Source organism: Kogia breviceps, chromosome 10, assembly GCF_026419965.1.
Source record: "Kogia breviceps isolate mKogBre1 chromosome 10, mKogBre1 haplotype 1, whole genome shotgun sequence".
NCBI lineage: Eukaryota > Metazoa > Chordata > Mammalia > Artiodactyla > Physeteridae > Kogia > Kogia breviceps.
Genome location: NC_081319.1, coordinates 14,721,577 through 14,747,469, shown reverse-complemented (window position 1 = coordinate 14,747,469; position 25,893 = coordinate 14,721,577). Strand labels below are relative to the sequence as shown.

The following is a 25,893-nucleotide window of genomic DNA, read 5'->3' as shown; positions in this document are numbered from 1 at the left end:
CTTTATTGGAGTACAAACATGCTTCTTAAGCTTTATGAATTTCCATAATCTCATCCAAAAAATGTTATAATGATACCTGTCTCCTGTGTTTGTTTTGAAGATGAGTGGATAATACATGTAAAAACATGTCAAATCCGATATGTATGTACAAAAAAACCCCTGAATGATAAAGTATACATTCATTGTTAAGTTTATACCTAAAGGAACTACTGCACATGGAATAAAATTAAGGAAGAATGGGAAAATGATGAGAATTACTTAATTGCACCTCATAGAAAATTGTCAAGGAAGTAATTGATTTAACGGAGTATGCTTAAAAACATTTTACCTGACAAAATTAATGTTGAAATTATATTTATTAAATTATTAATATGGAATTGAAATGCCTAGGGGTTAAAATGGAAAGTCCAAAGCATCCACAGGGTCAAAGAGATAGTGTTAAAATGCCATGTATAAGAAACATATATTCTGTGTAACTGAAGTGCAGATCTAGTTCTCATTTCTTCAAATGAACAGAATGTGTATGAAAATGGTTTGTATACTTTAGAAAATATTATACAAATTTTAGCTACTAACAAAAAGAGTTTTTATATATGCTCGCCAATAGTTTTCAGAAAACAAGTTGCACTGTAGTTGAAACATTGCAAACATACTGAAGAAGCTTTCTAGTCCATTATAAAATTTGACATTTACCAAATACTTTACTGACTTTTTAAAATTTGCAACATTAACAAACAGAAAAACAATGCACTCCCTAGACAATTAATTACATGATAGGCATAAATAACAATCTGAGGAGAACAAAATCAAACCACTTTTTAAATTATAAATCTCTATTTGCAGGTTTTTTGCCAAGTATTTTACAAACTATTGAATGATAATTATCACTCATGTTCTCTGACAGCTCTTTATAAAAATTTTGCTGTTCAGCACTTGGTTTTGTTATTTTTTTTTTCCAAATGTTGGGACTCCTTTGTATAAATCCTTTTAAATCTACTTGTTCACTTTCTGAGGTACTGCACTTCTCTGTAATAAGCTGGATAAACCCCAAACTGGAGGAATTGGTTCAGTGAGGAATAGAATAAAAGTTCTTTTTCTTATTAACAAAGTTTCTAAACACTTTTGCTAATTACGGACTACTATTTATGCTATAAACTACACATTCATGAAACTAAGGTTTATATATTTCAGTTAATAAGAGAAAGGAGGGAAAGTAGGGAGGGAGGGAGTAAGGAAATCAGTAGGTGTATAGGTGAACAGGAAAGAGGAACAAAAAAAGAAAAAATAACACAGGTCAATGCCACATCTTATTTAGTTTTTTATTTTTAGGACCTACGACAGTTCCTGAAATACTGACTAGTTTTCAATACATATTTGTGGAAATACTTCCTAAGTAATTAGGAAATAATTCCCTTTATCCCTGGGAATATTCTTTCTCTTAAATGTGTAGATTATTTTGGAATTTATCTTGCTTGTTGTTCTCTAAGCTTCCTGGGTCTGTTTTGGTGGCTGTCATTAATTTTGGAAGATTTCCAGTCATTGTTATTTCAAATATTTATTCTGTTCATTTCTCTCTTTGTTCTCCTTCTGGTATTCCCATTAGACATCTGTTGCACCATTTGTAATTGCCTCCAGTTCTTGGATATTCCATTCTTTTGTTATTTCTTTTTTTTAGTTTGGGAAGTTTCTATTGATATTTCTTCTAGTTCACTTACTCTTTCCTTCATCACATTCAGCCCACTGGTGAGCCTATCAAAGGCATTCTCATTTGTATTACAGTGTTTTTATGTCTATAATTTTTTTTGGAATTTTTGAATTTTATTTATTTTTTTATACAGCAGGTTCTTATTAGTTATCCATTTTATATATATTAGTGTATATATGTCAATCCCAATCTCCCAATTCATCACACCACCATCCCCCAGACCCTTTCTTAGAATTTTCTTTTTTTCTGGTACATTAATCATCTGTTCTTGCATGTTGTCTGCTTTTTCCATTAGAGACCTTAGCATATTAATCTTAGAAATTTTAAATTCCCAGTATGATACTTTAAAAATATCTGCCATATTTGAGTCTCGTTCCAATGCTTGCTTTGTCTCTGCATTTGTACTTGTCAATGGGCCTTTTATAAATTTTTTGTTGTTGCTGAAACCTAGATATGATGTAACAGGTAAAAAGAAGTGATTTTACACTAGATTTTGGTGTAAATTTTTATGTTTATTTGGCAAGGAGTTAGGCTGTGTTTACTATTTGCTGTAGTTGTGGTATCAGAGGCTAAAATTTCCTCCATTGTTTTTGTTTTTGTTTTTCCTCTTGTCTTTGGGTTTCCCTAGAGACTCTTTCTTAATTAAAGACTGAGGTTTGCAGTTTCTTTACCTGTAACCCCCAGCTATTATTCAGGAGCCCTATTGATGGTATGAATGTCCTTGTTAGCTAATTCTATAATCTCTGTAATTTATGGACGTTTCTGTTGACTGCTTTTTCTTCTTATCATGATTCCTATTTTTTATGCTTTTTAGTTTATCTAGTAATTTAGATTGAATTAGAGACATGATACATGTTATGTTATCGAATGCTGCTTTGTGGTATATTTATTTCAAGTATTGGATTTTATCGATAGAAGTTCAGTTATGATGAATCTCATCTTTCTATAGCTTATTATTAAGCTTCCTTGGGTAGATATAGAGTAGATGTTAGTCTAAGGCTTGATTACTACTAAGATGCATCTCCCAATTGAATGCTCTAAATGTTTGCTAAATCTCTCTTCTCGGGCTTGGTGGAACTCTAACATCTTCTAGCCCTGCTTGAGCTCTAAAATTTGTTCTTTGCCCAGCCTCATGTGACACTCTTACGTAGATTTTTGGAGCACTTTCTTTTTCCAATCTCATCCTCTCTAATACTTTGCTTTGCAATCCCAGCCACTTCAGTCACCTGTGTCTCCTCAACTCAGGGATGCTGTCTTGTCCTAGTTATGTTTGCTTCCTGATTCCGTGTTCTGGAAAGTGCATATAGGTCAAAATCAGGGATACCAACGGCTCACTTCATACATTTCCCCTCCTTTAGGGATCAGAGTTTTGTGCTACCCATTGTTACATCTCTGGAATCAGGTTTGTTTCCCATTATATTTGTCCACTTTTCTAATTGTTCTCAGCAGGATAAATATAGTTCCAGTTAATCCAACATCTCTAAAACCCAGATATTTTTAAAGGCTAATTGTGAAGGTAAATAAGGTGAAGTTTAGAGAAATGAAATGACTTGATAAACATAAGTTGTAAATCTGGGATTCAAATCTAAATATCACTGATTCTGACTTCAAAACTCATACTCATACCCGTTTGATATTTACATCAAATCATCCTTTTAATATATGAATTAATTCCCCATGTGCAGATGTACTTAGCCCTCAGTTCTGTAAATGTTTTCCTTAAAAAAGGCTTGAAACATTTCAGCAAAATGGTAAAAAGATGTTATTTGGGGAATGAAATTATGGATGTATTTCCCATTTAGATTCTCTGTAATTACTAATAATTCAGCAAAAAAGTAAGTTCAATTTTATACATTAAATTTTTAAAATAATTCAAAAGATAACCTTTTCAAAATTCAAGTTGCTTTTGAATGAGAAGAAAAAAGTGTTTCTAAAAGTCAATCAGGGCCATTGTGGAGCATACACCCCACTGGTTTGTATGTGATGATGGTAATATCTACCATTTATAAAAATCTGGGGTAGATGATTAGGGAGAGCACAGAAAACATGCCAATCAACCTAGGAGTCTGCTGCAATCATGCAGACAGGGAGTACAGAGAGTGAGGTCTATAGAAGGCCGGCTAGAGTGTTTACTCATAGACCTTAACCATCTCAAACCACCACAGGCTAATGTGAGTATAGAATAATTAAGACAAAACTTCAGATACCTGCTTGAACTTTAATTACTATGACTTTGGGGACATGTAACTCACTTTCTATGTTGGAGTTTCAGAGCTGACATGATCACAGCTTTCAACTCTCAGCTTTGTCTCATTTATTTAACATGGCAGACTCTTAATTATCTAAGCTGCAAATTAACTGTATTGTGAAATACCTGAGAAACTCCTTGGATAGGTGCTATGCAAATGTAGTATGACTGACTTATAGATCTGTGTGTCTCCTCTCAAGAAAATATAGGCCTTTGCTCTTAGTAAAGAAGTTAAACTGATATCCCTCATAACTCTCCCACCACTCTTGTAAACAACAAAACATATTTACTTTTCTTTTCTTTTCTTATTTGTGTGTGAATCTTAATTTAGTAACTTTGCTGTCAATGCTCTGGAATGTAAATAAAATTAGTCGCTGCACTAAATGTTCCTATGTGTTCTGGAGCTTTCACACAGAGGACTATATTTATGTATACATGTATATCTTATTTACTTTTTTCTAATTTATGAAGAAAAAGATAGCTTGGCTATTAATGTCAAGCAATAAATTTGAAGTCTCACCAAGATGTTTTGATCTATTCCAGAACTTTCAGATGACAGAGCAGCTATTTGATTTTGCTTTTCTTCTTACACATATGGACATCATTGCAGATCATACCACAGAAAGGTTGCTCAAGACACTCAAGATGACAGTAGTATTTTAAAATCAAACTAGGTACATTCAAATTTTTCAGACTTTTAACACTTGGTTTAAAAAAAAGTCAGAGAGATATCTTAAAATTGTCCCATTTGAATGTCTAATAAGCAGTTTAGCTTTTTTATTTTCCTCATTGAGTTGAATGGAGAGAGGGCAGACTATTTTCCTAACATAGCTTGTCCTGTTTGCCCCACAATGTATACTGAAGCCTACTCATGAGGTTCTCACTAACTGCTTTGCTTTTTTATCATGATCTTATGTTGCTTGGCATAAAATAGTATGGTAAAGTCCATGCAAATCTGAGAACTGACAAATGTTCAAGCCAATCCTGGAGAAATTGAAAGACAGTAACCCCTCAACAAAAACACAGTCACACACACACTCACCCTGGGGCTGAAAGATTTATCAGCAGATTTACTAACATTTCAAGGCAACGTTGTGTTCTGGAAAGAGTATAGACTTAGAATTCAAAGAGATCAGAGTTTAAATTCTCAGATCCCCTGTCAATAGTGGGGCCGCTATGATCAGTTTTCTTATCTGTAAAACAAAGGAAAAAACTAGATAGATAGATGGATGGATGGATAGATAGATAGACAGACGAAAGAGAGAATAGGATTGATGTAAGGACTGGAAATACTATTAAACTTCCCTACCAGAGTCCCTGGCTTATAATAGACAATCAATAAATTATAACAATTTTATTAATTGTGGTCATTGTCAGTGCTGCTTCGGCTGAGGAGGTAAAAAGGAATACCCAGGAGGGAGAGAAGGGGTTTCTGCATTCTATTTCTGTGCTAACACAATCCTCAAGGACTTGCTCAGAACAATGGATTTACCATTTTTAAATAATGTATTTAATCTTTATAAGGATTATTGACATTCCCTCATTTATTCATTTGGCAAATTAAGCTCCAGTATCTATTAACTTAGCAAATATGCATTAAATACCTCATTCAATAATTAATTCCCTTATTCCTTCACTTAGTCAGAAGGAATTCTCCGGGCAGCAGATGCTGCTAGGCCCTGGGGAAATAAAGATGATGTAAAGGCCCCAGGGAGTTTGAAGGCTACTGAAAGTAGGATTGGTGTAATAATATGTGATCACACATTTTTCCTGGGATCTGCTCTTTCCTTACAAACTTTCAATGAAGGAAGATTCAAGGATAGTCACTCTGGGAGCTTTCCCGATGATCTTTTCCCCAGGTTACTCCTTGTTAAATTGAGATTGGAGACAGTCACTCTCAATTCCTTTGGTAGAACTAATGTTAGACTGTTACTGAAGGGGTCCTTCGTATTTCTTAGAAATAGAAGATTCTTGCTTCTTTTTCTCCTGTTTCATCAATATTTTTTTTTCAAAATTAATACTTTTGAAGTAACAGTTTTAGAACAGAAAAATTGAGCAGATGATATAGTGAAATCCCATATAATTCCACCCAGTTTCCCCTATTATTAACATCTTACACTAAGATGGTACATTTGTTACAATTAATGAACCAACATGAATACATTTTAATTAACTAAAGTCCATAATTTGCTCAAATTTCCTTGGTTTTTACCTTATGTCCTTTTTTTATTCCAAGATTCCATCCAACGTAGCACATTGAGTTTTCTTGTCTCCCTAGGCTCTTCTTGGCTGTAACAGTGACTCAGACTTTTCTTGTTTTTGATGACCCGGACAGTTTTGAGAAGTGGTGGTCAGTTTTATTGTAGGATGGCCCTCTATTAGAATTTGTCTACTATTTTTCTTATACTTAGTCTGAGATTATGGGTCTTGGGTAAGAAGACTACAAAGGTAAGGTGGCATTTTTGCATATCATATTAAGGTCACTCTCTATCACAATGATCTATGGCTACTGATGCTGCCCTTCATCAACGGGCAGAAGCAGTTTTGTCAGGATTCTCCACCATAAACGTACTCATTTTTCTCTCTTTACATTTGAGTCTTTGGAAGGAGGTTAATATGTGCTGTCCACACCTAATGAGTAGGGAGTCATGCTTCACCTCCTCTAATCTATGTAATTTATTTGGAAATCTTCCTCATGGGAGATTTTTCACTTCTCCCTCCCCATTTATTAATTTATCCAATCATTTATTTATATCAGTATTGATTAGTAGATATTTATTTCATACTTTGGGTCATAATCCAATATTGCTTTATTTTGCTGCTCAAATTGTTTCAGCATATTCTTCTGTAAAATGCTTAAAAATTTTTTTTTTAAATGTACACTATGAATGTATCTCTGGGTCATTAAACATTTTTCTGTACTGTCAATTGTAATGACAGTGGGGTATTCAGATGTATGTTTTCAGCCAGTCTCCTACTGGTGGACATTTAGTTTCCTTTCATTTTGTTTTCATTTTTTGTTGTCATGAATAATGATGTAATGCATATTCTTGTGGGTATATTTTGCCCATCTCCATGTGAACTTCCTCAGTATATTTTTTAAAAATTAGAATTTTGGATAACAGGAATATAAAAGCTAAGGTTTCTGATACGTGTTGCCAAATTCTCCTGAAGAACCACTGCAGAGGATCCACTTTTCAAAGACCAGGACCCTAGGTTACAAGTTGGGTGTCTTTTGATCTTACACACATGCTGAATCCAATGTCGAACATTCCTTTCAATTTTTTTTTTTTCTATTTCAAAAACCAAAATTGGATTTTTACACTGCTGTTTCCAAAACTAAATTAATTTAAAGGTTCTAAAAAATCATCCAAGAATAATATATATACTTCTGCAAGTGACTGTTCATCTTTCCATTCCAGTCTATCACCACTTTTCTCAGGAGACCTACAGTTCTTACTTTTTAAGTAACTGGCAATTGCAGGAGAGAAAGATTTCAAATCCAAGTTGGAACTGAGCTGAAGGAAAAGAAGTTACTTTGTTTTTTCCAGCTGACCTTGGAACCTATATCTAGAACCTTTATTGGAATTTGGAGGCATCTTAATATGTTTTAAAAAACCTCTATGATTTCATCTTCTGGCCCTTGGACAAAAGGAACTCTACCCACTGATTATAAAACATGTTAGCTCATTAGGTGAAGAATATATTTCTAAGCACACATTATACAGACTATAAAGGTGATTCTCATGCTGTAGCTGGTTAGCTCATGCAGGAGCTAAAAAACATGGTGGTTTAGAGCTCAGTCACTATGGAAAGACAGACTTTAGCTCAAAACTTTTCTTTTAAAACTTACTGTGTGATACTGGGCATGTTACTCAACCTATTCTAGTCCCAATCTCCTCATCTACAAAATGTTAATAGCAATAGTACTGTGTCTCATGGTATTATTATATGGTTTCAATGAAGCACTTAGCACAGTGCCTGGCATATAATGTGCTCAATAAATGTTAGATATATTAATAATAGAATGATTAAATATAACAAACCATATCCAATGTCTCCTTTATATGAAAGTTTATGATTATGAGCAGAGCTAAGGTCAAGCCCTATAATTCTTAAGGAGTTACAATTCTGAACATAATTTTGAAGGAACATGTGCCTCGAGAACCTACCTCAACCAAATTATCATTTTCTCTGCTGTAGTGCAACATAGCACTCATATGATTGGTGAAGTATTTATTTAGGGTTAATATTATGTATTAATAAAACATTATGGAGAAACTGTCAATTAACTGCCAAGTGCAGTATCATCTTCAGCTCTACCACACCTTGAATTATGGGCTCCAGTTTTATGTTTCATGTGCAAATTATTACTCACATTGTGGAGTAGAAAATAGCAATAAAGTCTTAGGGACTCTTTGGATGATAGAAACTTCCTGTCCCTATGTGATGATCATGGTAATAAGGCAACTTAGTAAGCTTTATTATTGGTTCAAACTTTATATTTCAGAATGTATTCTCATAGTATATCCTCATTTTATCCTTTCAAGAAAACTTTTACATACCCATTGTTACCTCTAGTTATAAAGAGAAAGCTGAGGCTCAGAGATGTTAGGTAATTTGCACTCATTTACACAAAACTCACCCGTGTCCTTTTACTCTGCATGCAAGTACTATTCTGCTACCACTGCTCTTACGTCCAAACCGTCTGTGGCTTTTCAATTGGCTGCAGCAACTGTAGTGTCAAGTGTCAAATACCAGATAAATACGTGCACATGATAACATTTTTCCCCCAAGGGAAACCTGGTATACACACTGACCAGTAGAACCGGATCATGACTACATTTAGATCACTCAGAAAAAAAAAAAAAAAAAAAAAAAAAGATATTCCTTTTTCCATAACAGTAAGATTGCTTTTCTACAGAACTCATGAATTTATCCATATTGTATCCCCATAGGACGATCTTATATTCCAAGCTCTTTGTATGAATATTTCAAGTTGAGGAAATGAAAGCAGCTAGCTGAACAGTCTGAAAATTTAACAAAGGCACTCCTTGCTGGTTTTGTTATTCTGCTTCCCTCTCTTCGATTAAAAATGGCCACTGATGGTATTTTCTGAAATGAGGTTCAAGTTAAGAATAATCCCAAATATAAGCATCTTAGGAAACACGTTCTCTGTACCACGTTCTAGTTAAAAACTTGGTATGGCCTGGATTTAAGCTGTGGATAATGAGATTTAAGAAATCCAGGGAAGAAATATAAGCTTTCTCAAATAGCACTAGTAATGAAAATTCTATTTATGGGCTAAAAGTATAGAACTGAAGCAGAGTTCGTACAAGAGTGTGAAGAGCTTTAATTTAACTTCCAGTTCAGGCTGAATTAGGCCAGAGGGTTAACAAATGTATTCTCTGCCTCCAGATAAAATTAATGGGATGCTCACTCTGTAAAAGCATAATGACAAGAGAGTAAGGAATGAAAGTCCTTATTTATGGCAATGCTTATTTAAGAAGCACAATACCAGAGGGAGGGGCAAGAAAGAAAGAGAGAGAGATGAAGGAAGGAAGGAAGGAAGGAAGGAAGGAAGGAAGGAAGGAAGGAAGGAAGGAAGGAAGGAACAGAGGGAGGGAGGAAGGGAGAAAAAGGGGAGAGAAAGAAAGAGACAAAAAGAGGGAAAGAGAAAGCAGGAGGGAGGGAAGGAGGAAGAAAGAAACTTTGCTTTTATGATCTAGTAGTATTTTAGAACTGTGAGGACTCACATTTCAGGAAAATATAGAAACAAAATAAGAAAAGGCTTTTGCAAAGTTTTTTGAAATACACGGTTCATGAGTGCCTCATCTATGGTCTGAGGAAACTCTGGATGAGAGAGTTGCTTCAAATTGATTTTCTTTATTGAGATTTGTATCCAAGCTGGATTTTGACACCATATTTGTGAAGATTAAAAAAAAAAGAAGTGGGGAGGAACTGGAGCTGAAAGGGAAATGTTGCCAGAAATGGCTGATACCTGTAGTTAGGATGATGATGGCACCAGGTATTTTAACTTAACCTTTAAACGACAGAGTTTCAAGAGATTTAATAATAATCTCCATTCTGAAGACTCTTCAAAGATCTCCCTTGCTGCATGGCATTCTTCATATATTAATATATTAACTTTGCACTTTAAATAGATCACTTATTTTAAATTAAAATGAACTGCCAGAGAATATTACATCACTAATATCATCATCGTGGACAAACTAGGTAGATCCTAAATAGAATGCTAAAGCCACAGAAGGAGAAGGAGTCTACTAGTGCTAATAACTGAATGGGTGGCAACTCAGAGATCTGGAAGGTGGAACCCAGTAAATTAGCCTGTACTGGAACTCTAAGTGGAAGAGAATTGGCAGGTAATAATTTAGCAGAAATTACCCATCTAAACGTGAGTACAATTCCAAAAAGGTAATTAGGATTGTTAACAACTTCCAGCTGAGTATTTAACTCGACATATGGACACCATCTGTCACAATCCTGGTATACAGTAAGCACTCAATTAATGTTTATTAATATTCATAAATAAACGTTCAGCTTTCTTACAATGCATTTTTTTTCTCTTTGGAGAATGTTGTCTAATTCCTTTCCTCTCTACCTTAATGGCCCTAGATGATACACCAGGCTGAAACAAAAAAAGTATTTTACAACAAAGCATGTTATATCTCACCTGAGACACCCCTGCTCTCATGATGAGGAAATGAACGTGACCACTATGATCAGGGGCATTATCTCCTTACCAGCCAGTGTATTAAACAGGAAGAAGCAGGAAATTTACTTCTAGAGACATATGTGCCTGCTTTTGTACCCATTTCGTTCACAGTATGGAAATCTGATTTTAGTTTATGTATGATTCATAAATCAATTTATGTCAAATGCCTAGTCATATGGAGTTCTTAAAGGAGAATAGTAAACAGATAAATATAAGCTAGGAATCTGGCTTTTGAAATGATAACAGTAAAATAATAATCTTAAATTATTTTTTAACTTGTCATTAACACAAAAAATATATTGTTTAAGGTGTTCTAGACAGTGTGTTAAACACACGTAATGTATTATATCATTTAATCTTCACTCTAATCCTGTGATTTACATACTAGTGTTAAGCCCTATCCTATAAATGAGAATATTTATGTTATAAATGTGCAATAACATATAGCTGGTAAGTGTAAAAACTGCACTCTGCTCTGTACTGTATAAATAGTATTCTATTATAATAGCTTTGTTATTAATATTAGCACTAGTATTATCATTTATTCAGAATGGTATCTCTTGGAAAAATTAACTTGCATTTAAAACTAAAGCTCATTACTAAAATAATTTCATCTTTTGTTGATTTTAGTTCTTTCTACCCACTGTCCATTTGGCATGTCTTCAGAAAAGAGAGATGGTGTGAAATCTAAAGCAATTCATTTAGTGTCTTCATAAATAGTGCAGACTAAATGGGAACTTTTCATTAAAATGCACATGTTTTACATTTATTCTCCCTGATCCTATATCTCACATTACCAGTGGTAATCAAGAGGCTCATGACATTCATATTTTGTACTGACATAACAAATCTGAAAACAAAATCTCAACGTTTAATTAGTAACTGTGAAATCATATAAAACTGCTTGATTTTTCTCCCATTAGAAATTCTGTTAACATGAAATATAGCCATGAAACGCACTTGATAAGACTTTTCATTAAAAAGTTTAAATGTTTGAGTGACTATTTTTTGATAGTTTAGTTGCTCTGAGAATTCTAAAATATCTAGAGTATAAAATATAATATCCTGGGGCTTCCCTGGTGGCACAGTGGTTGAGAGTCCACCTGCCGATGCAGGGGACACAGGTTCGTGCCCCGGTCCGGGAGGATCCCACGTGCCGCGGAGCGGCTGGGCCCGTGAGCCATGGCCGCTGAGCCTGCGTGTCCGGAGCCTGTGCTCCGCAACGGGAGAGGCCACAACAGTGAGAGGCCCGTGTACCGCAAAAAAAAAAAAATAAATAAATAAATAAAAATAACCTGAAGGAATCTACCATATCATACAATTTGATCACACAGATAGAAAATAACATAGCTAGCATTTGAACCCAAGCATTCAGACACTATTTGTAAAGTCTTTTTCTGGACTAAAGCAGCAGGAAAATTACTCAAACAGGCATAAGACAAAAAGAGACTGTATTGACTAATGGAAATGTTCAAGGATATATTTTTTTTTGGGGGGGGGGCATCAAGCGTGACTTAATCTAGACCTGTAAAGAATTCAAAGTTTCCTTCTTTCGTGTTAGCTTTGACTTTCAAAGACACTTTCTCCATGTGGTGGAAAAGTGTTGCCTAGAAGCTCCAAGCTATATCCCACTGTCTGAGGAAACCCTAGTGACAAAAGATCCTCTCTTTAATAGCTCCTCCAAAAGCAGTCCCAGAACAGAGTCTAGTTGTCTCTGATTGGGTTGTCTTCATTTCCAGAGTTGACCAACCATGGTGGCCATGGTACACTAACTTCTAATGGCAAGACCTGAATCTTGTGCTCAGTCCTGCAGCCAGAGGTATAGTCCTCCCAATTCAAATCAGATGGACTAAAGATCGTAAGCATTGGGTTTTCTAAGGAAAATCAAAATGCACACACAAAAACCAACACATGTCCACTGCAGACTGAGAATACAGAGGTCTAATTCTTACATCCTTCTTCAAAATTGAAAGTTATGTTAGAAGCCAGTTCACTGAATCTTATAAGCTTCTCAATAGTTGAGTGGTTTATGAGAAAAGATGTATCACTCCAAATATAATTGAGGTAAGGAAAACAAGATCTAGAGGATGTTCTTTAAGTGAGAAACTTATGTCTCTCTTCAGCCTCATGTCTCTTTCACATTTCTTGCCTTCTAGTGTAATTTTGACCCTATAGAGCATTGTTCTGAAAATATAAACCACACTCATGGTTTTTCACAAGGATTCTACTGCTCAGTTTTTGGTTTTATATGCCATTAATGTTCACTTCCACAGAATATCATTTTTATGTGTCTAGTGGCTATATAGAAGTACCATATTGAGAAGTACTTACAGTTGGTATTGTAATCAAAGTGGAACATGATTAGAGCATACTGGGGGTTCTAATAAACTGGTTTTCCAAGAAGTAGATCTTGAAAGGGTTTTTTTTTTTTTTGATGTTTGGGGTAGGAGTTTATTAATTCTATTTATTTATTTTTGCTGTGTTGGGTCTTCGTTTCTGTGCGCGGGCTTTCTCTAGTTGTGGCAAGCAGGGGCCACTCTTCATCATGGTACATGGGCCTCTCACTATCGCAGCCTCTCTTGTTGCGGAGCACAGGCTCCAGATGCGCAGGCTGAGTAGTTGTGGCTCACGGGCCTAGTTGCTCTGCGGCACGTGGGATCTTCCCAGACCAGGGCTCGAACCCGTGTCCCCTGCATTAGCAGGCAGATTCTCAACCACTGCGCCACCAGGGAAGCCCAGAAAGGATATTATTTTTAAGTGACTTTTTAGAAGAGTTCTTATGAAGAACGCATCAGAGATTGGACAAGCCCACTTGGGAAAAAAGAGTAGCCAGGCAGAGTATAATATCATGCAAAGTTCCACAGAAGATAAATTTGCCTCAGTCTTGTACAGGAGTTCCAGAAAGAGTGCAGGTCACACCTACAGGTATTCCACCATCAGGGGCAGGGGAGCTGGAGTATTTACGCCTCATTTAGTCAGTTATTGGTTGAGAGTTGTCCCAGGGAGTATGTAAATTCCTAACTGTTTTCAGTTCTTTCTTTTTTTGTGAAGGAAAAGTTAGCTACAGCGGCTTAAGGGTAGTTGACAGCAAAATGATGCATGTACTAACTGTTGAGGGTGAAAGCACATCAGCATTTGGGGTGCTAAGGGATAAGAAAGAAAACGGGTGAAGCACTGACATTATCTGCTACACTACTTCTATTGGAAAGGTGTGTCTATATAGGATACATTATTTTATCCTTCAAGGGAAAAATGCTTGTCCAGAGACTCCAGTGTCCTCACTGAGTTCTTTTGGAGGGAAAGGTCAGAATAATTGGGATTGGTGGGACTTGTTCTTTTTACCCCCACTTAATTGGGCCACTTAAGATGGTGATTCACTTTTACAAAACCACAAAAATTGAAAGCTATCAGAGGATGATTTTACAGTAGCTGTGCTGTCTGTTTTGTCTTGTAAGCACAACGATTCTGAGACAAAGAAACCTGGAAATAAATCCCAGCTGTGCCACCTTCACTTACAGAAAGAGAAAATGAAATTATAATTACATATTATACACATAGTGCTTGGCACATAGTTTGTGGTTAATAAACCGTAGCTCTTCATTGTGATATTATTACAGATATTATTATTAAATGTCAAACCATTCGATTTCTGGTTCAGAGATTTAGATATTTAGTTAGCTTAAAAACTGACTTCTGTCTTCATAGTTAAAACAAAACAATGATATAACAATGGGAAAATAGTCTTTACTGAAATTTTTTTTTTGTCTGAATGTTTTAGGTTAAAATGTTTTTCAGTTGAATATTTTGCATGTATTTGTCATAAACCTCAGAGATACATATCATAAAAAGGCAACAAAGGATCATGAATTCAGATAAATATCAGGGCCTCTATTTATAATATTTTTCTCTTTGTACATAAATTTTCTTAGAATTTTTCTATTACACGGGTAATACATGCTCATTGTAGGAAAATAATGGAAAAATTGAGATAAGCAGAAAAAAGGAGAATAAAAGGCATTCATAATCTCACCACCTATAGCTACTAACTTTCCATGTTCACATACACATTACATGTATTTTTAAAAATTGGATAATACTGCCCCAGACTCGGTGAAGATCTTTCTCTGTGAGTAAACTTTCTTCTAGAACTTTATTTTTATTCTTAGTTTGGTATTTCATAAAATGAATGAATAAGAAAACCAGTTATCTGGGTTAATTGTTGGCAAGAATATGCCATTTTACTAAAATATCAACCTAAAGTTGTGGCGAGTGGCAAAACTTTTTAAAAGGACAACAGCAAAACTTATCATAATACATAATGATGTTGTGTTTAACAAAATTCAAGTTGTATTTGTCACTACATGCTAATTCTGAGAAAAACAGATGAATCAAACATTGATTGGGGAGTATGTTTCCTGTGAAATAAGTGGGAGCACATGTATGACTTTCTGCATGATATATATCTTTGATTTGCACAGCAGGATCATCATTGTTTGCAATAAAAAATTCCTGAGCCTTCATCAGTTTTCCTGCTTTACTTGAAGTTTCTACTCAGTCATCACCACCAATTTTCTGCAGTTGTTACTGCTCAGACTCCGTAGATCTTCATTTGTCAACCACTTTGTATGTTACTGAATGGTTCTCCTACATCAGTTTCATGGATTTGAAAAAAATTCTTCATCTTCTACAAAGTTTATAATTTGGCTTTGCAAAATGATTTACTGTTATTATTATTATTTGAAATACGTTAAGAACAGAAATATTTAAAGCACCTGAAAATCCATAAGGGAATGAAGAATTACTTGAAAGTAAAAAAGGAAAGATGATAGAGCGAATAGACTGGGGATTGATTTTACAAATGATTGGTTTATTAGGGAAGATTTTCTGGTTATAACTTTATTTATAACCTACATTTCTTTACATTCTATCTGTAGAAGTGAGGCCTTCCTCACCATGGTATTTTTGCTGTTTAAAAAGATAATCGTATTAGGCTAAACATATTAAAGACCTTAAGCTAAATTCCTATAAATAAAGGAATTCTTTACAAATTCTTTCTGAAAAGAGACAGAGTACAATGTAAAGTTATCTTTTATCTCATTTTGTTTTAAGTTTGGGTATAAATAAGTACATTCTTTTGAGGATCATAGATTCTGTGCTCCCAATTCATCTGGGTCTGTTTGTTATATAATACTGATCCCCTTCAATAATTTAGCTCACCCATCACATATGTCTTCAGTTACATATTAGTACCAATTTAGCTATGGAGGAATCTGTATTTTTGTCTTAGAATCTGTAAACAGAGAGAGCTTGCCTCCTCTTAAAAGTCACATCTTCACAAAGAATTTCCTGACCACCGTGTTTAAACTGATATAATCTTGTTATTATCTCTGCACCTTACTTCCTTTGTTTCAGTTATTGCAATTTACAAATATATTTGTTTTTTATAATTTGTTTATTGCCTGTTTTCCCACTAGTCTGTGAGCAACATGAGGGCAGAAAACATGTTTAGTTCAGTCATCAGTTTATTCCCTGATCCTAGTACTGTGACTTGCACATGACAGGCTCTTAATAGTGTTATAAATCGCTGGATGAGTGAATGGCGAATGACTGCATGATCTGAAAACTAGTCACAATATAATATATTGATTGATTTTTTTTCCCTTGAGAGTTATGCTTAAGGAATTCTTATTTTATCCTGCTGTCATAAAGACTGAACCATCTTCTATTCTAATGAGGTATAACTGTTTAGTCCAGTCCCTGATATTAGTTGGAGGAGGCTGGATGGAAGCCCGTTGCCTGGGAAAGTCAAGTACAGCAAATCCCAAGCTATCCTTGAAATCCCAAACTTTCAACAGGAAGATGAAGGCGTCTATGAGTGTATTGCAAGTAACCTTCGAGGAAGAAATCTTGCAAAAGGTCAACTCATTTTCTATGGTGAGCTAATGAATTTCAAAAAGTATATGAAATAATTGGTCATATCCTTCATAGTAAATAGTGAAGGTCTTTAGCATGTTGTGGAAAAGTGTCATTGGAGAAATAGAGAAGACACATTTCCAGGAAAGGATGCTTATCAATACCATGATTAGCAGATGGGAATGACCATTTTTAAAATATGGCTTTAATTTCAGCATAGTATGCTAATAAATAATAGCATGCTATTGTTTATTATAATTGCCTTGGAAATATCAGCAATGTCATGGAAAAGCCATAGACGTTTATAACACAAAGTAGAATGGAATTCAATATATTTCCCTTAAAACATTCAGCAACAGCCTATGAAAACCTTAATTATAATCCCAAGTAGAACTTACAAAAGAAGAAGAAAATGACAGGAGGAACATAATACTTAATGGTAGTTTTCAGTATTTGTTTATATTTCCCATAATTGTCTACTCATATGTAGGTAATAGAAAAATAAACTCATTACTTCATTTAAAAAATATATTTGACGCAATTATCAGAATCTCTCATGGACTTAAGAGAGATGGTGAAAGCATATATTTTCTAAAAGTTGTCTTTATGTCTTCTTTCATCCAGGCCAAAATACACACTTGCATGAAATTCACTTTTTCTTTTTTTTTGATGCCAAAAAACCATAAAATATACCTCATAATTATCAAAATGTTTGCTTTTAAAATATTCTTAACTTCTTTGCTAAATTTAATACACCTGTGCTAGGGGACATTTTAAAACTGTATTTATACATGGCCCAAAGTCATTTTCTATGTGACATGTTTCTATGTGACACATTTCTAATCAGTAATAAAGTAATTGGAGGAAAAATATCCATCTATATTGTGTCCTTATAACCTCCAAAATAAGTTTATAAAATATTATTTTCATTATAAAAAATGGAAAACATTTAGAGGAATTAAGTGAGTTACACAACCATTGACAGGAGGAAAAAATAAATCTAAAACCTAAGCCCATATGGAAGACTTGAAATCCTAAGCTTTTTTTTAATGTAGTTCTTACTTAGTTGAAGATTTAAAACTTTGTTCTTCAGAATCCTAAGCATCCAAAGAATGTACACATTAAATAAATAATTATGGTTTAAAGTTACAGTTATTGCACTACGCAACAAACCATATATATCTCAAACTCCTGTAAGCTATGTAGATTTTATATAATCATGCATTTCTTCTCCCAGGTCAAACATATGTTAGGGCAATTTCTGAACAATTACCTACAAATTATACATTTAAAAAATAATAAATAGAAACATGAATCAATTTTACCCATACACTCAGTTCTTCTAAGGGCTCCTTCATTTATCTCTCAAGGTTGTGAAAAACATGTTGTGTAACTGGAAGTTGCCCTGATTTCCACAGGAGGTAATCTAGGCTTACTTTTCACCACAGTGGGACATCATGGTTTCTTCCTCTCCTCCCTGAAGGACCTTCTATCTTTGTGGAAGTGGAAGTTACAGTGGAAACACCCTGAAAGTCAGATATACTTGTGCATCATTTCAAAGACTCTCAGTTCCACTTTCTCCAACTACTGCTGCAGTGACCAGCTCAGCACCGTGGTTTGCAGGTGTAGCTAGCCTGATTACCGCAGGTGCCACAGAAGGCCATCTTGTTTCCTGCTCCAGTTTTCTTTGGCCCCTTCAAGAACCTACTCAGCACTTAAGCACACACAACCTGGATGTCCTAATAGTTAACACCTGCACTGCCCTTGAATAACTGTGAAAAAGAGCCAATGAATAAATGCTTCCTCCTCCTTTCCTGGGTAGGCAGTTATAGACACTCCTTATACATTCACAGAGGATGGAGTAACAATCGTCCATGCTGGTGGTCAACTCAATAACTCATCCTTGCATTAACTCTTTCCTTCCCTGTTGACTCTCCCTTTTCCTGACACCTTACCCTTGGCCAGCACTCCCAAATAAACAAACTGAACACAAGCCCTTGACTTTGGCTCTGCTCTCAGAGTAAAAAGATAGGTTTCTCTTTTCTAACTATGTCTTCTTGAGCAGGTTACCTAACACCCATAAAACAAAATCCTCTATAAAAGTTTGGAGGGAGAATTGAGTACAACACATGTAAAACACCTAGCTTGTAATAGATTGAGATCCCAAAGGAAGGCTCCTCCACTCCAACACATCTAGAACAGATCTAAACAAAGGAGAGGGATTAAATTGAAAATCCAGAAATTTTCCTATCATCTTTATAGAAGAAATATTAATTTTAAAGCATTTAACTTATACACTCCTGTTTCCATGAATGTTAGAAAGGATAATACTACCTTACACTTAAATAACATTTCAACATCAATTATACCAGGTGCTTTTTGCTTCAGAACTATGTAGAACTTTCTCAGATTAGAAAATAAGGTTTGGAAAATTCATGCCTAGGATTAAAGTTAAGATGCTTAACGTATATACAACTCCAAAAGTTCTCATTCCCTGTCAAGAATTTTATGTAGGGAAAAGAAACTGGATTATAACCGTACTAAAATGTGATGAGGCTGATATTTGATTTATGCTTCAAGCTACTGAATTGTAATTATATCGGGTATAGATATAATTATTTTACTTAGTTTAATACAAATGTAATCAATGACCTTTTGCCCACAGAGGGTTCAGATTTGATATACATTTTCTAACTTGACCTATATACTAATATTTAACATGGAATTATTCCCTAGCCTTGTTCCCACAACTCCCAAGTTTTTATATAGATGCAACAAAATGACAAAAGGCAAACATCAATCTTATGCAACAGGTCCACTGATATTTACAACAGTGTTTCTCTTATCCCACTGTGGGGGTCCTGCATTTCTCTTCCCTCAAATCATGTGTGTACAGTACTGCCAGACCCAGTTAGTCTTGTCCTTCTGATTTCTACAGTCCTTGGAATGTAAAATAATGTCTTGGATAACTGACTTGCTAAATAGCTGCTGTTGTTTCTTTTTGAAACAGCCCCTCCAGAATGGGAACAAAAAATCCAAAATACATACCTGTCCATCTATGACAGCTTGTTTTGGGAATGCAAAGCTAGTGGAAAGCCAAACCCTTGGTACACGTGGTTAAAGAATGGTGAACGCCTCAATCCAGAGGTAAGCAACTGTGCTGATATTAAACATTCACCTACTCTGCTAGGGAAATTTTGTTACTAACAGAAACTATGTTTCTGGAGTGTTTAGTAGGTGCCAGGAAATACAGTATAATCTTGATATACCCTAATTTATTTAATCCTCACATAGCTATTAATATTATCACCATTTTTCAAATGAGAAAACTGAGGGTAGAGAACACAACTTGTACAAGGTCACACATTACTGTGATGGATCCGTATTCAGATGATATCATTATCATCATCATCATCAACAACATCCACTGAACTCTCATATGAGCCAGGCCCTGTGTTAAATATTTTCCATGCATTATCTTATCGTATCCTCATGACAATTTTATGAGAGAGAGATATGATTATTATTTCTATAAATGAAAAAAAATTGGTTTCAGAGGGCTTAAGTCCATTTGTCCAAAATCACACCGCAGCTAGTAAATGTTAGAATTAGTATTCTAAGCATAATCTGATTCCAGAACCCAAGCTCTTAATCATTACCCAGTATCTTGGTTTTATGAAAGCTAATGGCTGTCTCTAAACTTAGGGAAGTAGAGAACTGAGGCAGTTATCCACATTTTTCAGTCTAAAGCACACCTTATTCTATAATATGCAGAAAATGAGACAAGGTTATTTTTCCCATCAAATTATCCAAATAATTGTGTTAATTCTCCACTCTACTTTGCACTTATAGGCACAGTTAGAGATAAAAGGAGCATCTGTTGTTTAGAATCTGAATGGAACACTGTTCTTTGTTTCGGCTTTACTGAAACTTAATTCATGAATCCCTTTTGCATGTAACATTCCCTGTTTCCTCCAGCCTACTTTTGTTATCTTTAGAGGATGGTAATAGGTACCCTGAAATATTTAAAGTTATATTTGCACTATTAAACTATTTCATTCTATACACTCAAAATTATATTTCTATACTCCAAATTGGATTCTGCAACAGATTTTGGCTATTTAAACATACTTTACAGTCAACTGCAGAAAAGAAGAATTTAGCTCCTTCAACTTATGTACTCAATTAGAAAATTATCAAGTCATCATATTTTAAGTCTTTTTGAGACATTATGATGGAAATCCAAGGAAATTTGCTAATCACTCTATCCATGTCTAACATTATTGTCAACCATGTTTTCTGGAAAATTGGAATGGTAGAGTATTCCAAATTATTTTATATACCGTATAACAGAAAGGTAACATACCTTCTATGCAAAGAATGCCAATATTCAAAGAAATAAGGTAACATAATATATACTAACCACTAAAATTATACTAAGAACATTTTCATTTTTTTAAACTCCAGAAAGCTTCTCAGGATCTTGAGGTATACTAACCTCATATTCATAAGCAACAGTTCTCATACACCAAAATATCATAGCTCATAGATATGCATAAATGATAAGAGAATACTAACGTTAACACACTAGCATCTTTATGTGACTTTTCTTTTATTAGGAAAGAATTCAAATAGAAAATGGGACACTTATCATAACTATGCTGAATGTGTCAGATTCTGGTATCTACCAATGTGCTGCAGAAAACAAATATCAGATAATTTATGCAAATGCAGAATTGAGAGTATTAGGTAAGTCATTCATTTATAGCCAAAAAATTCAAACTGACATTTTAGCAAGCTATGATTATATGTAATATGAATCCAATTTTTCTGTAAATTAGAAATTGCTTTTCCTTGAAATAATGAAAAATGTCTAAATTAGCTTCTAAAAAAATGCAAAGTGAGAATTATTATTCTGCTAGGGCAATATATTAGGGCTTGGAGGAGCCCAGTTTTGGGTTCATCCAAACCAGAAGTGGCTCCTCCAAAGCTGATCCGAGCATGAGGTTTTGAATACAACCCCAAAAGCATCTATTAGCAATGTTTTCAGCTGAAAATAAGAAAATAAGAAATGAAAACCTCAATTTATAGAGACTTAAACAACAATTTATTTTATCTCAATAATAACTTCAGGGGTGGTAGCTGAGCAATGGCACTGTGACTTGATGATGTTATTCTTTAAACTCTTTCCTCATGCTTGTAGCCTCCTGGTTCCAGGATGACTGATGTAGCTACAGAAATCAAGTCCATACTCAAAGCAGAAGAAGACAGAGAGGACAGTCCTTTTCATCAGAAAAGCAAAAATTTCTGAGCCCTTACAGCAGACTCCTTTTATGTCATTAGCTAGAATCCTGTCATGTGACCACTGAGACCTCAAGAGAAGCTGGGAAAATAAGCCCCTTTAGTGGAAAATTTTGAGATAGAAGTGGTTTGCAGATGATATTCTGGGACAGTCAACCAGTGGTGTCTGTCAGGATAAATGACTCATTGATATCTTTCATCCTAAGGCTTTCTTAATGGTATGAAGACAGGAGATGAAAGAGAGGAGGAATTAAGCAAAAAGACAGTTTCATGAGCATATGGGTGATGGACATTGATTCATTTGTTTATTCATTTAGTCAGTATTTATTGAATATTTATTGTGTACTAAACACCTAAAACATAATTATCAAAATTAAAGTGACCTTTACCTTCATAGAACCTATAGTTTCACAGAGAAAAAAGGCTAAATTTTAAAATATCATGATTATTACAGTGAAGAATTGAATAGGTGTTATCAGTTGAACATATCCTAAATTGAGAGCATTCTCTTTAAGCTGAGATCAGAAGAAAAAGAATGCACAAGTCAGTGGAAGGATAGAGAAACCATACTCGAAATGCCCAGAAGCAAGAGAACATGGCATATCTGAAAGAACTTCAGCTCACGTAGACTTTAGGCTAGGAATGGGGATTGGACACATAGGTTCCCACAAGAATGGAGCTGGGAAGACTTGGAAGCACCCAGGCAGTCTAATTATTTATCACCCTCATGAACTGGTATTTGTTGAAACTGACAAAGATTAGGTGTGCTTTTTTTTTTAAAGTTTCTACTCAGCCTGCCTGCTTCAACAGAAGGCAGACTATTTCCATTTTTCTAGTTAAAGGCATGCCTGAAGAAATCTAAAATAATGGTGATGTACTTCTGATTTACTTCAAAGGTAATTCATTGTCATATATGTATATTCACATTTAGGATTATTATCTTGGCTAGAACAGACTTAGTAATTTCCCTAATCAGGGTTTAAATTCCATCTTCTGTTCTTGTGGAACAAGCTTCACCTTCTTCATTATAAATATTATTAAGAATGTGACTTTTTGTAACTTGCTTCCTCCCTCACTCCAGCTTGCTTTTGTTGTCACAATGACCAGCACCAAAACAAAAATAAATTACATTTACTGAGCCCATACTTTGTGCCAGGCACTATTTACCCTCCTTCATTGAATGTTATCTCATTCAAGACCTAGACTTTCTGAGGTAATATCTACTGTCATCTTCATTTTACAAATGGAAACTGACTCCAAAATGCCAAATCCATAACTAGCCCAAAAAAACCTTGAGCAAAGTGCTTGAAAAAAGTTTTATTTGCAGATATTAGTAATTTAACAATTTTGTAATTTTGTTTTTAGCCTCAGCTCCTGATTTCTCCAAAAATCCCATTAAAAAAAATTCAGTTGTTCAAGTTGGTGGGGATATTGTGATCGAATGCAAACCGAATGCTTTCCCTAGGGCCGCCATCTCCTGGAAAAGAGGAATGGAGAGCCTGAGACAAAGCAAAAGGTAAACAAATCTCTTTTGTTTTAATATTTTAAATATTTTGTAATATAATATCTTCCAGATTTTTAGGGTTTACTAGGTCTTCCAAAATTCCTCCCTTATTATTCCCTCCCAATTTATAACTACATATGTGGAGATACCAAACATTTTCACATGATGGTAAAAACAAAAGGATTTACAAGGCTACAAGCTGTTTGTATAATTTGACTGCAGTATTTTCAGTGCATGCACTTGTAACAGATATATTTTAAAGAATCCTTTAACACCTTTTTCTATATTCAGTTTGAAGGCTTTTTCCTGACCCAGCCTCCTGAGAAATCATTGAGAAGAGCATTGTACAAAGGAGGCACTCATACTCACACACCTGGCATTGCGGTTTTTAAATAGTCACACAGGTGTTCACCCCACGACAAAATGAATTCACCACATGAAAAAAAATGTAGAGGTTCCTGTAGAGAAAGAAAAGAGGTTTCCTTCTACTATGGATGTGGTTGAGAAATCCCTGATCCACACTGGCATGTTTTCTGGGAGAGTTTTGACAGCCCCCAAACAGGTGTTTTTCTCTACTCATAATACATTTCAGTCCATTGTGCTGTAGAACCTTGAATACGCAGAGTTGACTTGACTACAGTTGCAGCTCTAATTTAATGACCGATGTGTGTTTCTATGTGATCAAATACACAATGGGGTACTACTATGAATTAGCTGTTGTGCTGAGATATGAAAATGGTTCAATGGGCACTTCTTCAGCATCATACGTGTCACAAACTCATATACATACCAGGCAGGTAACATAAATAATGAAACAGGCCAAGTGAAAGAAAAGACAACTAAAGTGTGATGAATAAATGGCTATCTGTCAATCCTGGAAGACTGTGAAGGACTGGAGAGTGAGTTCTACACCTAAAAGAGGCAGTCATAACTCCGAATTCAGTCAAATGTTGTTTTATGGGAAGAACCTCTAACATTTCAGGAAAAGCTAGAAATCTGATTTTTGGCCCTGAAACTTCTGAGCCAGAAAAAATGTCCATAGGCAGGTTGTAGGGACACCATTTTGTCATTTCTGACCTCAGATTGCATTTGTGGTCAGGAAGAGAGGAAAGGAAGTTAAAATAAGCAAATAAACAGTGTTAATTGTGTAGAGTGTTCTCACTGTTATATCTGCTGCCTTGTAGACCCTCTCCTGACATGGCGAGATATACAAGAGAAAGCCCCTTCAAAGGCACTCTGTCTTTTCTTACTGATTTCTGTCTCCAGGGGTCTCTACAGCCCCGGACTGAAGCTTTTCCCAGGAGAGGGATTCTGTCAAATGTATCCTTGTATGTCCTGTGCCTTGGCACAGAATCCAAACTCTGCAGAATGAATGAACATGTCCAAAAGGATGAATATGTAAGGCATTACCAGCTTTAGAGAAAGGCTATTCTGGGAGGAAATGCCTCAAGACATAAGAACAGATAATTCGAAACTAAGAAGAAAAGAAGGGTGAAAGGAAAACTGGTGCTCTGCCCCGGCTGGGCTCCTTCCTAATGTAGACTACCTGGGAAACTGCTGCAAGCACTCCCAACAGATCTGGATGTGGATCTTCTTTAAATGTTTTCTCTTTCATTCCTAAATCCTAATCAAGGTTTAAATATATTGCTGTAGAACAGGAAAACTCAAGAGATCCCATAGGCTCAAACACAGGCTCTGTACTGAGGGTTCGGAAAGATTGATTAGCTCTGCTTCATTTACTAAAGTGACTGTAAGTTTTCACCTAAAAAGCTAGAATGACTACTGTTAACCTTCTATAACCTTTAAAGACCCAAATGCAAGTTATGTTGGGAAGAGAAAGAAAAGGAAAAAGATTTAGATGGAGGTAAGAAAATGAGGGGGGGGGCGGAGAAAGAAAAGTTTTGTAGGGTACACGGGAAACTGCTTTTTAAAACAGCTTTTCAGATTTTTGTTTTATTTGTTTTGCCCCATATAGGATGAATTTGGGATCTTTTTAGCCTCCAAACAGTCACTAATAGTTATATCAGATTCAGCATCGTCTCATTGGGATTAAAGAAATGGCCCACATGATTTTTATTTACAGATTCTTCTTTCATAATCCCATTCACTCATTGCTTTAGAATTTCATTACAGGTTTCAGCAAAAGAAAACAAATAAAATTATCTCCTGAATATGCATCCTAAAAAGTTGGGAAAAAAAGTGGAGCCTCAGCAGAGTACAGTAATTACAGATGTATATCTCTGCCAGGTATAGCTGACCTTAAGCAGTAATTTGCAAAGGTCACACACAGCCAGCTCTGTGAGACTTTGTGTTTCTGCATGCTTCCTATCCTGCCCCCTCTTCTATTGTTTTCTGAGATGACTGGTTTCATTAAGAGTTGACTCCATGCAGCTTATTGGGAAATGCAGCACCCATGCTTCTATTTGTGTTGACTTGATGGCTTTTTTGTAGTCTTATCATGGTGATTTCCAAACAGGCTGAAGGTA

The 25,893-nt window shown here is 35.2% G+C and overlaps 1 protein-coding gene across 2 annotated transcripts in view; it reads left to right on the top strand.

Annotated features, from left to right (window-relative positions):
* The window catches only part of CNTN6 (contactin 6), a 304,375-nt gene that overhangs the window by 211,865 nt on the left and 66,617 nt on the right, over positions 1-25,893 (top strand). For both annotated transcript variants that reach the window (XM_067043597.1, XM_059075379.2), the window contains exons 8-11: positions 16,439-16,623; positions 19,613-19,749; positions 21,222-21,351; positions 23,269-23,419. In XM_067043597.1, the coding sequence (XP_066899698.1) occupies positions 16,439-16,623; positions 19,613-19,749; positions 21,222-21,351; positions 23,269-23,419 (603 nt within the window). The remainder of the gene's footprint in view (positions 1-16,438; positions 16,624-19,612; positions 19,750-21,221; positions 21,352-23,268; positions 23,420-25,893) is intronic.